The 17,127-nt window shown below is 38.0% G+C and overlaps 1 protein-coding gene across 1 annotated transcript in view; it reads left to right on the top strand.

Annotated features, from left to right (window-relative positions):
• The window catches only part of FCHO2 (FCH and mu domain containing endocytic adaptor 2), a 149,189-nt gene that overhangs the window by 58,313 nt on the left and 73,749 nt on the right, over positions 1–17,127 (top strand). The window contains exon 11 of the mRNA XM_053598655.1: positions 240–336. Within this exon, the coding sequence (XP_053454630.1) occupies positions 240–336 (97 nt within the window). The remainder of the gene's footprint in view (positions 1–239; positions 337–17,127) is intronic.

The following is a 17,127-nucleotide window of genomic DNA, read 5'->3' as shown; positions in this document are numbered from 1 at the left end:
AAGAAGCTGCTTTGATTTCTAAGGCTATGAGGTGATGTATTTAAGGGATTAGTGTAAGTAGTGATTGGTCCTCACAAATCTAATAACATTGTAAATTAGGTAAGAGAGTTCTCAAACTTGGGTCAAGCTTACATATGTTGATGTAGTGAATTTTAACTGCCTGTGGAAGTTTTATCTCAAATACAGTAAGAATATTTGTGGAAAAAGAAAAAATTACCTTTATTCCATTTTAATAATAGGTCCATGAAGAATTTATAAATAACATGGCTAACACTACAGTTGAGAGTTTGATACAAAAGTTTGCTGAGTCCAAAGGCACCGGGAAGGAAAGACCTGGTAAGATGATAAATCATGCAAGAAAACATGTTCAAATTTTCCCATCTCGTAATATATTTGCCTTTATTTATTTTATTTCTTGAGACAGTTCTTGCTTTGCTGCCCAGGCTGAAGTGCAATAGCTCAATCATAGTTCACTGCAGATTTGAACTCCTGGAGTCGTTATCTTCCTTTCTCATTCAGCCTCAGGGGTAGCTGGGACTACAGGTGCATGCTACCATACCCAGCTAAATTTTTTTTTTATTTTTTTTTGAGACAAAGTCTTACTCTGTCACCCTGGGTAGAGTGCCATGGTGTCATCATAGCTCATAGCAACCTCAGTCTTTTGGGTTCAGGAGATCCTCTGATTTTTTTTTTTTTTTCTTTTTGAGATCTGTCTCTCATTTTGTCACCATTGGTATCGGCCGTGGCATCATAGCTCACAGCAACCTCAAACTCTTGGGCTCAAATAATCCTCTTGCCTCATCCTCCCTAGTAGCTGAGACTATAGTTGCCCACTACAATGCTCAGCTATTTTTAGAGATGGGGTCTCGCTCTTCCTCAGGCTGGTCTTAAACTCCTGAGTTCAAGCATTCCATCCCCCGTGGCTTCCCAGAGTGTTAAGATTACAGGCATGGGCCACCGCACCCACCCCTCAAGAGGTCCTTTTGTCTCAGCCTCCTGAGTATCTGGGACCACAGGCACCTACCACAACACCTGGCTAGTTTTTCTATTTTTGGCAGAGACAGGGTCTTGTTTTGTTTAGGCTCGTCTAGAACTTGTGAGCTCAAGCAATCCACCCACCTTAGCCTCCCAGGGTGCTAGGATTACAGGCACGAGCCACTGTACCCAGCCTTTCCAGCTAATTTAAAAAAAAAATTTTAATTTTTTTTTTAAGAGATGAGTCTGTCTTTAAATTCATGTTTGTAAAGGGTAATTTTAACTTTATATCATATGCCTGAACTGAGTAACATTTCCAAACCATAAAATAGAGCTTAAACCTAAAAATAGGGAATACCTAAAAATCTGTGTAAAATCTCAGGTATTATTTTCTATGTGTCTGTTATATTTATATTATTTATGTTATTTATGTTAACATATAAATTGAGATTTTTTTTGACCTTCAGCTATGAATACAGTGATTTTTGTACTGGTTTTTAAATAGTTATAATATTTACTAAATTAATCTATTGCAATTTGTTTAAAGTTTTGAAAGTAGACCTACCTACAAAAAGTCATTTCAATAAAAGAGAAATTGAGAGAGAATGTTGAACCTTCTGAGCATTGAGGCAACATAAGACCCTATCTTAAAATTTAATAACTGCTTTCTTTTCTCATTCATACATGCATTCAACAAATAGACTTATTGAATGCTAATAGTATATACCAAACACTATTCTGGACACTTGGGGATATATCTGTGAACAAATGGATACAGGAATCCTGTTTTCTATTTTTATGAGAAAATGTTTATGAGCATCTCAAAATCTAGTTTTAATAAGCATATTGCAGTATATAGAATGTAATAAATACCTTGTTCCCCTAATAAATACTTCATTCCCCTTTCCTACTCAGCATATGTGCAGTTTTCCAGATTTCTTTAATCTATTATTAGTTACTGTATCATGCTCTTGTAAAATATTTATTTTACTCCACAGGTAAAAATAATTCAGTACACTAAAGAAGTTAAAATATGATATAGAATTTAGGAAGATGAATAAGTGCTTTGTAGAAGTCTGAGAGCCATATTTTGTCAATATAGTTCATAGAACTAAGGCTTTTTTTTGAGACAGTCTTAACTTTGTTGCCCTTGGTAGAGTGCTCTGATGTCATAGCTCACAGCTGCAAACCCCAGGGCTGAAGTGATCCTCTTTGCCTCAGTCTCCCAAGTACCTGGGACTATAGGCACCTGCCACAGCATCCAGCTAGTTTTCTGTGTTTAGTAGAGACACAGGGTCTTGCTCAAGCTGGTCTCAGACTCCTGAGCTCAAGCAATCCACCTGCCTCAGCCTCCCAGATGCTAGCATTGATTATAGGTGTGCGCCTCTATGCCGGCCAGAACTAAGATTTGAAACCTAAATCATCTTTAGTTTCTTTCTCTTCCCAAATTTCATTAATTTTGAAATCTTACTGATTTAATTATATTAGTATTTTTCCTTTCAGATCTTGTTTCTGTGCTTCTTCCATCTGCCTGATTTTAATTTGCAGATTTCTCATACTGGCACAGTAGAGATTTCTTCTCCAATCCATTTTATATGTTAATAATACATTCATCTTCTGATTATAGAATTATTAACTTTAAATTGGGCTACTTATAAATCTTTGAATTTTCATTACAGACAATAAAAGTTAAACTCTGGTCTTAGATTTCAAAGTCTTTAAGGATGTGGTACTGACCAGTCTTTGGTCTTACTTTCTTTTATTCCTATTCCCATACTTTCACTGAAGTTATCTGAACTGTGTGCTGTTTCCCATACGGGCCTTTGTATTTCCTTTAGTACCTAGTTATCTTTATGTCATAACTCTTGAAAATGCTGTCTTCTTCTCCCTTTCTATCAACACCTTCTCACTTAAGTGTTAAATGAGTGAACTCTTTAAAAAGCTAAGTTATATACTATTTCCCTCGTGAAAAGTGCTAAAGAATTTTAATTGTATGTACTTTTTTTTCTCATTGTTGCTTTCTACATTTACATTTTGCACTTGTGCTGGGCACGGTGGCTCACACCTATAATCCTAGCACTCTGGGAGGCCAAGGCAGATGGATTGCCTGATTTCACAGGGTCGAGACCACCCTGGGCCAGAGCGAGACCTTGTCTCTAAAAAAAAGCCAGGCATTGTGGCAGGTGCCTATAGTCCCAGCTACTTGGGAGGCTGAGGCAAGAGAATCGCTTGAGTGCAAGAGTCTGAGGTTGCTGTGAGCTATGATACCATGGGACTCTTAAAAAAACAAACAAGATAAATTTTGCACTTGTGTAAAGTTCTGTATTAAACTAATTATTTTCTTTATTTGTAAACTGTGATTTTTGTTGAATGAATGAATAAATGGGCATGTAATAGTAAGGTTAGGATGTTAAGAAGGTTGGAATAGATACAGTTGCTGTTAGAAAATTCTTTGTTAAATAAATACTAAATAATTATGCTTAATGTTTAATGAGCACTTACTCTATGGCATATACTGTGCCAACAACTTTGCAGGCATACTTTGATCTTCAGCAACTCTTTGAAGTAGATACATTCCCTTTTTACAGATGAGGGAAAATTTGAGAGGTTGAATGATTTGCATAAGTTGGTATGTGACAGAGCTGGAATTCAGTTGGAGGATTTTTGATTCCCAGGTCTATGTTTTGGAATAATTAGAAGAGAACTAAGTATAGAGAGAGTGAGGATATTGAGGCACAAAAGTGTAGAATAACCCAAACCCCTAGAACTCTTTGTAAGAAGATTGTTATAAGTGAAGGCTAGTTAAGAGGGGTAAAACAAAACAAAACAAAAACACTTAGTGTAACACACTTTTTTTCCTATAGAGACAGGGTCTCACTCTTTTGCTAGGCTGGTGTGCAGTGGTGCTCCCATTGCTCACGGTAGCCTCAAACTCCTGGACTCAAGCAACCCCTGCTTCAGCCACCTGAGTAGCTAGGACTGCAGGCATGTACTATGATGCCCAGCTAATTTTTTATGTTTTTGTAGAGATGAGGTCGTGGTATTATGCCCAGGCTGTTCTTAAATTCATGGCTTCAAGCAATCTTTCTGCCCTGGCCTCCCAGAGTGCTGGGATTATAGGTGTGAACCACCATGTCTGGCAAGAATTTTTATACAGGTATGTAGAAAGGTTATTAGAATGATACCAAAGATAAATTGGCTGGTTAGTAATGCCTTAGATGGAAAGATGAAGAACATTGGTGGGTTGTATCAATGCTAGTATCTTGGTTGTGACATCATTCCGGTAGTTTTGTAAAATGTGATCATTGTGGGAAATCAGAGTGTTCAAGGGATACCCCTACATTACTTTTTTTATAGCTATATATAAATCTACAATTATCTTAATAAAAATTTCAATTAGGCTCCGCACCTGTAGCACAGTGGTTTACAGCACCAGCCACATATACAAGGCTGGCGGGTTTGAACCCAGCCTGGGCCAGCTAACCAGCAATAACTGCGACAACAAAAATAGAAAAATAGCCGGGCACTGTGGCTGGTACCTGAGTCCCAGCTACTTGGGAGGCTGAGGCAAGAGAATCACTTAAGCCCAAGAGTTTGAGGTTACTATGAGCTGTGACGCCACAGCACTCTACCAAGAGTGACCTAGTGAGACTCTGTCTCAAAAATAAATAAATAAATAAATAAGTAAGTAAATAAATAAATAAAAATAAAAAATGTTTTGCAATTACAAAACTGCCTTGAAACCAGGACACTTGAGCTAAAATGTTAAACTAAATTGATGAACCATACCTTTTTACCCTGAGTCATAAATGATCTAGGGTATATGTAAGCAAAGACAAAGAATACAGAGAATCAGCTTGAGGTGGATTAGTGTTTTTCTCAAAGTATTAATAAACTAGAGAATAATTATAATAAATGTGTTCTCAGTCAAGTCAGATTTTTTGATTGGCATTTTATCTCTTCTCTGATGTAACTTTTCCCACTCTACTTTGGCTACCTGGGCTATTTTACTGCTTTTTTGTTTACATGGCAGTGTCATTTCCTAAATACTGCTTTGTCAAGGGCAAGTATGTGGCATGTGCTGCTTTTATTCATGACAGATACTGTTACTAGATCATTGCATTCTTTGTCCAAAGAATACCTTAGAATCTCATCTCAACGCTGTAGGCAGTCACTGCCAATATTGAGAATTGGCGGTGATGTTGAAACTTACCATCTGTGGCTAAGTTCAGTAGAGAATCTTTGTTTGCAGATGTCAGAAAGCCACATAAAAAAGCTTACCCCAAAATTCCATGCATTGACTTTTTTAACCTGGAAGGGTGGGATGGATTCAAAGACTAAATGGATAGTTCACTCACTTCTCTCATTTCTGCTTGTCTCTGCCTAGCTTCAGTTTCTTAAGTTTCTGGTGTAGATTTTCTCCACATTTTTTGGTAGGAAGATATCAGTGGTCCCATGCCTCTATCAATTTAATTTAGAACCTTAGTAGAAAAATTTTCCTAGTGTTAGCATATTAACTTCAGGGAAGTTTTTCTTTTCTCACATGCCTGTCTTTGCATTAGTCACTGTGTTTATTTGTTTTTGAGACAGGGTCTTGCTCTAATCCCCTGGCTGGAGCGCAGTGGCATCATCATAGCTCCCTGCAATCTCAAACTCCTGGGCTCAAGTGATCCTCCTGCTTCAACCTGTCAAGTAGCTGAGACTATAAGCATGAGCCATTATGCCCAGATAATTTTTTTTTTGAAACAGAGTCTCACTTTGTCACCCTAGGTAGAGTGCTATGGCATTATAGCTCACAGCAACCTCAAACCCCTGGGCTTAAGTGATTCTTTGCGTCAGCCTCCCAAGAAGCTAGGACTATAGGTAGCTGCCACAATGTCTGGCTATTTTTAGAGACAGGGTCTCACTGTTGCTCAGGCTGATCTTGAACTCTTGAGCTCAGGTAATCCACCTACCTCAGCCTCCCAGAATGCTGAGGTTATAGGTGTGAGACACTGCTCCCAGCCTTGCCCAGCTAATTTTTAATAAAATATTTTTGTAGAGACAGGTTCTCACTATGCTCCTCAGTGTAATCTTTAACTCTTGCCCTCAGCAATCCTTCTGCCTTGGCCTCCCAAAGTGCTAGGATTATAGGCCTGAGCCACCATGTCTCTCGTTGCCACTGGTTGGGGCCCGGCTAGGTATCCGGCCCAGGCTTATCTAGGTGTGTTCAGATGCAGACCGCTCTGTTGTTATCTTGCTCAGGAACAATTGCTGTTAGGTGCCTGAGGGCTATTTGCTTCAGCAGAAGGGAGAGAGAGAGAGTGGTCCGTGATAGAATGTGCACTCCTGACTGCCTTCTCCTGCAGCCTAATATAGAGCTGATCTCGTGGGTCTTAACTCCACACGTGTAGAGACTGCCAATAATGCTCTCATCTCACGAGCTCTCATGTTTGTTAAGAGAGCTAACTCCTTCCCCATGCCATTTTCACCAAGGTGAGCTATACAGTTGTTACTTATAACTCTCACTCCTTTTCACCATAGGCTATTCGGGCTGCTACAATGCCCAGCCTAATAGTTTACATATTTATGTGATACATATGATATTTTGATACAAGCATACAATATGTAATGATCAAATCAGGATAATTGGGATATTCATCATCTCAAGCATTTATCATTTCTTTATGTTAGGAACTTTCCAATTCTATTCCTTTAGTGATTTTGAAATATATAATAAATTATTGTTAGTGATAGTCACACTACTCTGCTGTTGGACATGAGAATTTATATTTTCTATCTTACTGTTTATATCCATTGACCAACCTCTCTTCATTCCCTCTCTCCCATATGCTCTTCTCAGCCTCTGATACGTATCATTCTACTTTCTACCTCCATGATATCAACTTTCTCAACTTCCACATGTGAGAACATGCAAAAATCATCTTACTACACATTTGTTTTATTAAGTTCCTTCTGTTGATTAGGTATTTAAAATAGCTATATAGGCTAGGTACAGTGGTAAGCCTAGCACTCTGGGAGGGTGAAGTAGGAGGAATGCTCCCTATTTCTACTAAAAATAAAAAAATTAGCTGGGCATATGGTATGTACCTATAGTCCCAGCTACTTGGGAGACTGAGGCAAGAGGATCACTTGAGCCCCCAGGAGTTTGAGGTTGTGTTGAGCTATGATGATGCCTCTGCACTCTACCCAAGATGACAGCAAGTGAGATTCTGTCTCCAAAAAATAAATAAAAGCTGTACAAGTTGCTTTTAGGCTTACTGCCTAATTAAGTTCTGAACATTTAGATCATGTTCATTTTCTTGTCTTTGGTATAAGGCAGTAGTTTGTGGTCTGCTCTTTGCCAGCAGTAAGAACTTTAAGCCTCAGTGCTCTCATCTGTGAAATGGGATAATATTTGTACTTGCCTCATGGCGCTGTTGTGCAGTTTTCAAGAAATGTAACATTTATTAGGTATTTAATAAATATTTTCAAATGATAATACATTATTAATTACTAGGTAATTACTAATATACATAGTATACTGTTTCTTTATAAATTTAATTTTGCTGGCCACAAGGTACACTAAGACATGTAGATAAAACCTATAGCTAGATGGTAGGAGGTAAGAGGGAGGCCAAGAATGGTGATCATATGGGCTTTTGAGAGTCACTAAATCTCCAGAATTAGGTTTCTATTTCAGTCTGACTATTGACACTGTGTATATAGGTTACTGGCTTTCAAAAAAGTCCTAGAACTAACTTACAAAAAAGGGGGTGGTGGCACAGGGTGGAGTAGAAGGGATAAATGTTTCTTTTCTGGTGGAGTTTCTGTGGATGACTAGTTACAGCTCTTTTGTATGCATTTATTTGGTTCCCCTAACCAATGAGTCTGGAGGCCCATTGCAAATTTTGTTTTTCAGAAAAATAACATACACAAAATTGTGCATGTGATTGTGTGGAATTTATGGCCTTAAGGGATTTTGTTTTATAAGTTGTGTTCTGGCCTTCAATTGTTTTATATTACTAATTTCTGTTAACAGTTATTTCTTAGGTTTTGTAATGGCCCCCTCTGGTGGATGAATTCCGTCTTAATTTTAGTTCTTTGGTATACATATTTTTTTATTTTTTGCCAATTATTTTGCATTTTATTTTGCTAGTGTTAAATATTTTTATTTAGAAGCTATACTCATAGTTTTGGGTACAATTTGGATGTTGGATAAATGGGACTTTGTGTAGCAGTCAGAACTTTTGAATGCCTAAGAATGGCAAAACTAAACTTAATGCATATATACATTTTTTATTTAAAAAAAAAAAACCTCCACTTTACTGATGTTATTGCTCTACATACAGCTGTTTTTTTTTTTAAATTTCCGATTAATATTAGGGATATACAATTAGGTTATATTGTTTGCATTTGTAAGGTAAAGTCTAAGTTGTAGTGTGCCCTTCGTATAGGAACTGTGCCATACACCCACACATTGTTCCTGCTGAGAAGGAACCTGCTGATCCCTTTTCCCTTCCCCCTTCTTGGATCTGAGTTTTTCTCTCATGAGTAAGTTGTTGTTAATCTGCACGTTTGAAATTCGTTTGTATTTCCATTCTTGTGATACTTTAGAGAGTATTCTCTAAATCCATCTTTTTATGCCTGAAGGGTATTCCATGGTGTACATATACAGCAGTTTATTGATCCATTCATGTGTTGAAGGGCACTTGGATTGTTTCTACATCTTTGCAGTTGTAAATTGAGCTGCTGTAAATATTGGAGTGCCTATGTCCTTTTGGTAAAATGACATTTTTTCTTTTTTTTTTTTTTTTTGTAGAGACAGAGTCTCACTTTATGGCCCTCGGTAGAGTGCCGTGGCATCACACAGCTCACAGCAACCTCCAGCTCCTGGGCTTAAGCGATTCTCTTGCCTCAGCCTCCCGAGCAGCTGGGACTACAGGCGCCCACCACAGCACCCGGCTATTTTTTTGTTGCAGTTTGGCCGGGACTGGGTTTGAACCTGCCACCCTCGGCATATGGGGCCGGCGGCCTACTCACTGAGCCACAGGCGCCGCCCAAAATGACATTTTTTCTTTTGGACAGATATCTAGTAATGAGATTGCAGGATCAAATGAAAGGTCTACTTTTAGTAGAGGACTCTCATACTTTTTTCTATAAACTCTGTGTTAGTTTGGCGTCCTCCTCTCCAGTGCAGGAGAGTTCCTTTCTCTCTGCTCTCTAACCAGCATCTGTTGCTTTAGGACGTTGTAATGTGAGCCATTCTCATGGGGTTTAGGTAATAGCTCAAAGTGGTTTTGATTTGCATTAGTCTAATAATTAGAGACACTGAGCATTTTTTCATTAGTTTGTTGCCCATTCATCTTTCCTTATGAGAAAAGATTCTGTTTATGTCTCTTGCCCAGATTTTAATGGGGTGGTTTGACTTTTTTTGTTGATTTGCTTGAATTCTTTGTAGATTATGGTTATTAGCTCTTTGATATTAGCATGCAAATATCTTTTCCCATTCTTAAGGTTGTCTCTTTGCTTTGTTGATTATGTCTTTAGTGGGGCAGAAACTTTTTAACTTGATTAGGTCCTATTTATTTACTTTTGTTGTTGCTTTGATTGCCTTTGGGGATCTTCTTCAAAAAATTGTTTTCTAAGATCAATGTGATTAAGAGTTATACTTTCTTCTAGATTTTTTATAGTTTCATTTCTTAAGTTTAATCTCTTATCTATGAGTTAATTTAAATCTGTTTTCCATTCTGAGTGGTGAGAGGTGTAGATGCTTTATCTGTGGCTAGTCAGTTCTCCCAGCACCATTTGTTAAATAGGGATTCTTTTCCCCAATGTATGCTTTTTTTGCTTTCTCAAAGATCATATGGTGATATGGGACTGGTTTCATCTCTAGGATTTCTGTTCTGTTCCATAGATCTATGTCTGTATTTTTATGCTAGTCATCCTGATTTGATCGCTATAGACATGTAGGATAATCTGAAGTCTGGTAACATGATACCTCCACATTTGTCCTTATTTCATAGAATTGCATTGTCTATTTTTTTTTCCTGGTTTCATACAAAACATAGAACTATTTTTTCAAGATTTTCAAGGTACGACGTTGGTATTTTAAGGGGGATTGCACTGAATCTGTAGATTACTTTAGGTAGTATAGACATTTTACCAATGTTAATTCTTCCTAGCCATGAGCATGGTATGTTCTTCTCTCTGTTAACATCCTCCCCGTCACAGCTCACAGCAACCTCCAACTCTTGGGCTCAGGTGATTCTCTTGCCTCAGCCTCCCGAGTAGGTGGGAAGTCACAGGCGCCTGCCACAACGCCTGGCTATTTTTTTGTTGCAGTTCGGTGGGGGCTGGGTTTGAACCCGCCACCCTCGGTATATGGGGCTGGCACCCTACTCACTGAGCCACAGATGCTGCCCAAGAAAATAACTTTAATATAACTAGATGTTTGATATTTATTCAGATATCATTGACATTTTTTCTTTTCAGCATTTGAAATATTTAATGATGGCTAAATAATTTTTATAGAATTATATAGTATAATCTAGACTATTTATTTATTTATTTATTGAGACAGAGCCTCAAGCTGTTGCCCTGGATAGAGTGCTGTGGCATCACAGCTCACATCCAGCTCCTGGGCTCAAGTGATTCTCCTGCCTCTGCCTCCCAAGTAGCTGGGACTATACAGGTGCCTGCCACAACGCCCAGCTATTTTTTGTTGCAGCCATCATTGTTGTTTGGCGGGCCCAGGCTGGATTCGAACCCAACTCAAGTGGCCTTAGCCACTTGAGCCACAGGCACTGAGCCTAGACTGTTTTTATTTATTTCTCAAAGTTCAAGTCAAACAAAAAAGCACTGAGGATCTAACGTAGATATATACTCAAGGCAGCTAATGGCAGCCAATAGGCACGCCCAGGCCAACTTTCATAATATAACTTTGAGACTAAACAATCAATTGAGAGAAAATCCTTCAAGCACAGCCACCATAGCTTTAGTATTGATCTTCTATACTTGTTTATCTCCCATGTCAATGCCAATCCTACTACCTTAGGAAATCTTGAAGGGCAGGCACTATTTTTTCACCAGGCCAGTTCCCTTGTTTGGGTCCCTCCAACTTGTTGTGAAAATGAGGTGTCTGGATCTGAATATTTTAGTCTGTCATAGAATAGAGAGAAAGGAGTGCCCTCCCGTGTTTTGTATCTAGTAATACCAGCTAATACTGCATGGTAGGGATTGTTAGCCTGTGTGGCTTTCTGAAGCCTATCAAACAATAGGCAGCAATCTCTAAGCCTTTTTCCACATATCCTTCTTATATGCCGAGCTCCTCCTCCATCCAGTTTCTGTTTCCGGAGACCTAGGTGTGATTTGCATTCATACTTGTTACATTTCGTTATTGGAATCTTCCTATCATCCCATCAGGTTGAGATATTTGAAGATCCTGATTCTATCACCCGATGTGTTCATTCATTCATTCATCATTTATAGATTCTTTCTCTAAAAATATTTTATTTTCATAAAAGTTAATAGGAACAGAGACAAAAAAATGAATATGAGGAAAAGAAGCACAATTTTCAGTTTGTAGAGTTAACATGTGTACCTAGAATTAGGTAGGTCATGACAATACATAAACTTTTCCCAAAAAACAGATTCTACTGTACTTGGGTTCAGATATCATTTTTTAATCTGATATCCTATTGCAACTGGATCTGTATCATATCACAGCTCAGTAATTGATCCTCATAATAATCCTAAATTGTGAGGTAAAGATTAAACTACTTTGAGCAGACTTTGTTCAGTCAAGCTTAGTTCATTGATTTGTGGTAGCCATTAAAAATGTTAATAAATGTATAAATATTCTGGTAACAAAATAAATAAGTGAAAACATAAAGTAAGCTGATTGCATTGTTACATGAAAAAATTGTACCTATAGTAACAAGGACAAGTTTTAGTTGTTTTTGCAGTATGTAAAAGAAACTAACTCAATCCAAGTTGAACTTAAAAGGAAATTTACTGGAAAGAAAATGAGGTATCCCCAAGATCTGATATCAAGAATAGAGCCAAGCCACAGAAGAAAACCCCAAACAGTAGGAAAATGAGCGATCATTTTTCCTTCATTCTGTCTGTACATTTCCATTGATTTATTATTGTCTTTGCAGAATGGCTTTCTTTGCTTTTCCAGCCATATGATATAAGGTGACTTCCTAGTCATTTCTAAGTTTTTGAAACTTTTCTTTAATTGCAGCTGCAGCTCTTTAATTATCCCCAATTTTTGTCCCTTTCCAAATTTTTAAGAGAAGGAATCTGATTGTTTTGCTTGGGTCAGGTAATCTTTTTAGTCCAATTAGTTCTGGCCAGGTTGTGCAATGTAAACATGGCTTTTGCACCTACCACTTGTTGGGAAGGAGGCGATTCCCAGAGAAAAAAGATGATAGTGAGCCCAGTGTATCCCATATATGTATATTTCCTGCAGTCACCCTCATCTAGGAGACATTAAAATTTCTGGAAGTGGGAATTAGGGTAGGATAGTAGGGATGTGGTTTGAAATGCATATTCAGCATGACTTTTTTCTCTGTATTTTTCTAATGAAGACTTTTCAGACATACAGAATAATTTAAAGCATTTTATACTAAAGAACCATATACCCACTCTCATTAATAACATTTTACCTAATATTAATTAATATCTGCTTTATTACATGTCTCTACCCCTCTGTTCATCCATAAATCCACCTTCTTTTGCTGGTGAGGGTGGGGAACATACACTGTTGGTGGGATTGCAAACTAACACAGCCTTTTTGGAAAGAAGTATGGAGAATCCTCCAAGAGCTAAAAGTAGACCTTCCATTTAATCCTACAATCCCATTACTAGGTATATACCCAGAAGAAAAAAAAAAATCACCTTACCATAAGGATATTTGCAATTCAGTTGACAATCGCAAACCCCATCACCCCATGAATGGATTGATAAACTGTAGCGTATGTATATAATGGAATACTGTTTAGCCATAAAGAAAGATGGAGACTGTACATTTTTTGTATTTACCTGGATGGAGTTGAAGAACATTCTCCTTAGTAAAGTATTTCAAGAATGGAAAAATAAGCATCCCATGTACTCAATACTAATTTGAAACTAGTAGATGAACAACTACAGACGTATGTGAGAAGAAAAAAACAAATTCAAGAAATAGGGGAGGCAGCTTAGTAAGCTCCTACCTGACGACTACAATATGTGGTATATGGCACACTTCCAGGATGAATGACTCAAATACGACTTGGACTTTTCCTGACAAATGCTAACAACGTAACCTAATTGTTACATTATATTATATAATCTAAATTAAATCTAAAATTTAATTATATTAATCTAAAATTTAAAAAAAAATCCATCTTTTTTTATGCACTTCAAGGTAAGTTTACAGATATCAGCACACATTCCCCCAAATACTTTAGCATGCATATTATTCCTCCTTTTTATTGTGGCAAATTAACATAAAATTCACAATTTTAACCATTTTAAACTATGTATAGCTCAGTGGCATTTAATACTATTTTAATTATTCCCCCAAATAACACTTAATTCTCTTTGATTTCCCTTCAGGCCCCCTTCCCTCAGCAAAAAGTAATGTGCTTTCCTATCTATTTGAATTTGCCTGTTCTGGGTATTCAGTATAAATGGAATCATACAAACAATACGTGGCTTTTTAGCATAATGTTCTTAAGACTCATTCATGTTGTGTCATGTGTCAGTACTTCATTCCTTTTTTTTTTTTTTGAGATAGAGTCTCATTATGTCACCCTCGGTAGAGTGCCGTGGTGTCACAGCTTACACCAACCTCAAACTCTTGGGCTTAAGTGATTCTCTTGCCTCAGCCTCCCAAATAGCCAGGACTACAGGCTCCCTCCACAACCCCAGCTATTTTTTTGTTGCAGTTGTCATTGTTTAGTTGATCTAGACTGGGTTCGAACCCACCAGCCTGGCTATACGTGGCCAGTACTGTGCTACAGGCGCCGAGTCTTCTTTTCTTTTTTTGAGGCAGAGTCTCACTATGTTGCCCCTAGTAGAGTGCTGTAGTGTCACAGCTCACAGGTCACAGCAACACCAAACTATTGGGCTTAAGCGATTCTCTTGCCTTAGCCTCCTAAGTAGCTGGGACTACAGGTGCCCACCACAACGCCCAGCTATTTTTTGTTGCAGTTGTCATTGTTGTTTAGCTGGCCTGGGCCAGGTTTGACCCCGCCAGCTTTGGTGTATGTGGCTGGTGCCTTAACCACTGTGCTACAGGCACCAAGCCCTTCATTCCTTTTTATAGATGAATAATACTCTGTTGTATGGATATGCCACATTTTCTTTATTCATTCATCTGCTGATGGACATTTGGGTTGTTTTCACCTGTTTTAACAGGTGCATGCCACTGTTAAGAATGATGCCATTGGGTGGCGCCTGTGGCTCAGTGAGTAGGGTGCCGGCCCCATATACCAAGGGTGGCGGGTTTGAACCCGGCCTCAGTCAAACTGCAACAAAAAATAACCGGGTGTTGTGCCGGGCGCCTGTAGTCCCAGCTACTTGGGAGGGTGAGACAGAGAGAATTGCCAAGGCCCAAGAGCTGGAGGTTGCTGTGAGCTGTGATGCCACAGCACTCTGCTGAGGGTGACAAAGTAAGACTCTGTCTCTAAAAAAAAAAAAAGAATGATGCTATTATGAACATACATGTATACATTTCTGTTGGAATGTCTATTTTTAGTATTTTGAGGTTTATACCTAGGAGTGGAATTACTGCATCAGGTAGTAAGTTATATTTTGAGTTTTTGAGGAACTCCCACACTGTTTTCCACAGCAGCAATACTACTTTACAGTTCTGCCAGTAGGTTCCAATTTCTCTACATCCTTGTCAATGTTATTTTCCTTCTTCTTCTTTTTTTTTTTTTAGTATAGCCATCCTAGTGAGTGTGAGGTAGGGTATTGTTGATTTTGATTTGCATTTCCCTAATGACTAATGATGCTAACCATCTTTTGATGTGCTTCTTAGCTATTTGTAGTAATTAATAGTATATCTTTAGAGAAACATTTATTTATCCATTTTTTTCTTTTTCTTTTTTAATGAACCGTTTCTCCAGTCTCTCAACTAGTCTTCCTGCCTTCAGTTTCATTTCGTTAGGTTTTATTTGCCAGTTTTCAAATTGGATTGTTTGTCTTTTTGTTCTTGAGTTCTAAGTTTTTTTATTCTGGTTACAAGATTCTTATCAGATATATGATTTGCAAATATTTTCTCTCATTGTGCGAACTGTCTTTTCACTTTTTTGATAGTGACTTTTGATGAACAGAAGTTTTTAATTTTGATTAAGTTCAGTTCATTTTTTTTTTATTGTGCTTTTGTTGTCATATCTAAGAAACCTATTGCCAAATTGAAGATCATAAAGATTTATCCTTTTGTTTTCCTCTAAGAAGCTTTTTCATTTAGGTCTTTGATTCTTTTTGAGTTAATTTTTATATGTGGTAAGAAATAAGGATTCTGGGTTGGCACCCGTGGCTCAAGCGGCTAAGGCACCAGCCACATATACCTGAGCTGGCGGGTTCGAATCTAGCCCCGGCCTGTCAAACAGTAATGATGGCTGCAACCAAAAAATAGCTGGGTGTTGTGGCGGGCGCCTGTAGTCCCAGCTACTTGGGAGGCAGAGGGAGGAGAATCACTTGAGCCCAGGAGTTGGAGGTTGCCACCGCACTCTACCCAGGGCAATAGCTTGAGGCTCTGTCTCAAAAAAAAAAGAAAAGAAATAAGGATTCAACTTTCATTCTTTAGAGTATAATAATGTCCAGCTGTCTTAGCACTATTTGTTCAAGAAATTATTCTTTCCCAATTGAGTTGTTGTGCCACCCTTGTTGAATATTAGTTGACCATTAGTGTAGAGATTATTTATTTATTTAGGATACAGAGTCTCACTCTGCTGCTCAGGAGATAGTACAGTGGTGTGATCGTGCCTCACCTTAGACTGCTGGGCTTAAGTGATCCTCCTGCCTCTGCCTCCCAAGTAGCTGGGACTGCAGGTGCATGCCACTGTACTCGGCTACTTTTTCTATTTTTTGTAGAGATGGGGTCTTGCTCCTGCTCAGAGTGGTCTCAAGTGATTCTCCTGCCTCGACCTTCCAGAGTGCTAGGATTACAGCCGTGAGCCCCTATGCCTGGCCTGGTGTATAGCTTTATTTCTGGAATCTCAGTTCTATCCTTATAGATTACTGCTTTGATTACTGTGTCTTTTAGTAAAAGTTTTGAAATTGGGCAGCGAGAGTCCTCTAACTTTGTTCTTCTTTTTCAAGATTGTTTAGCTACTTGATCTTCAGTTTATAAACAGCTTTTTTTGGACCATATAAGTTACCTATTGCTGTTGTTAACAAACTATCATAAACTTCATAGCTTAAAACAACACAAATTTTTTATCTTATAATTCTGTAGATCAGAAGTTTGACACCAGTCTTAACTGCTTTAAATAAGGTATCAGCAGAGCTGAGAGGACACTCTGGAGGAGAATCTGTTTCCTTGCCTTTTCTAGCTTCTAGAAGCTTCCCACATTCTTTGCATCATGATCTTCTTATCTTCAAAGCTAGCAAAGGCTAGTCAAGTTTTTCTCACATTGCCTCACTCTAACCTCTTCTGCTTCACCCTTGTGATTACATTGGAACCATTCATCAAATTATCTAGGATAATCTCCCTATTTTAAGGTCAGATGATTAGCGACCTTAATTTCATCTTCAACCATAATTCCTCTTTGCCACGTAACCTACCATATTCACAGGTTCTGGAGGTAAGGATGTGGTCTTTTGGGGGATGGGGGAGACTTTATTCTGCCTGCCACATTAAGGTATACTTATATAAAATATACTTGAAATGTATAATTTTATGAGTTTTAATAAATTTATGTAGTTGTGCACCTGTCACCACAATCCAGGATTACAATATTATCCATCAATCCAAAAAGTTCCCTTGTATCTGTTTGCTGCACTCATACTCAGCAAGCAAACACTGATCTGCTTTCTGTATCTTTTTTTAACTTTTCTAGAAATTTTATATAAATGGAATCGTATATAGTCTTGTGTCTGTTTTTTTTTTTTTGTTAGCATAATGTTTTGAGGTTTATCCACGTTACTGCCATGTTTCAGTAGTTAACTCCTTTT

This window comes from Nycticebus coucang, chromosome 1 (genome assembly GCF_027406575.1).
Source record: "Nycticebus coucang isolate mNycCou1 chromosome 1, mNycCou1.pri, whole genome shotgun sequence".
In the NCBI taxonomy this organism is placed as follows: domain Eukaryota; kingdom Metazoa; phylum Chordata; class Mammalia; order Primates; family Lorisidae; genus Nycticebus; species Nycticebus coucang.
Note: the sequence above shows the minus strand (reverse complement) of the source record. Positions and strands in the feature narration are given on the sequence as shown.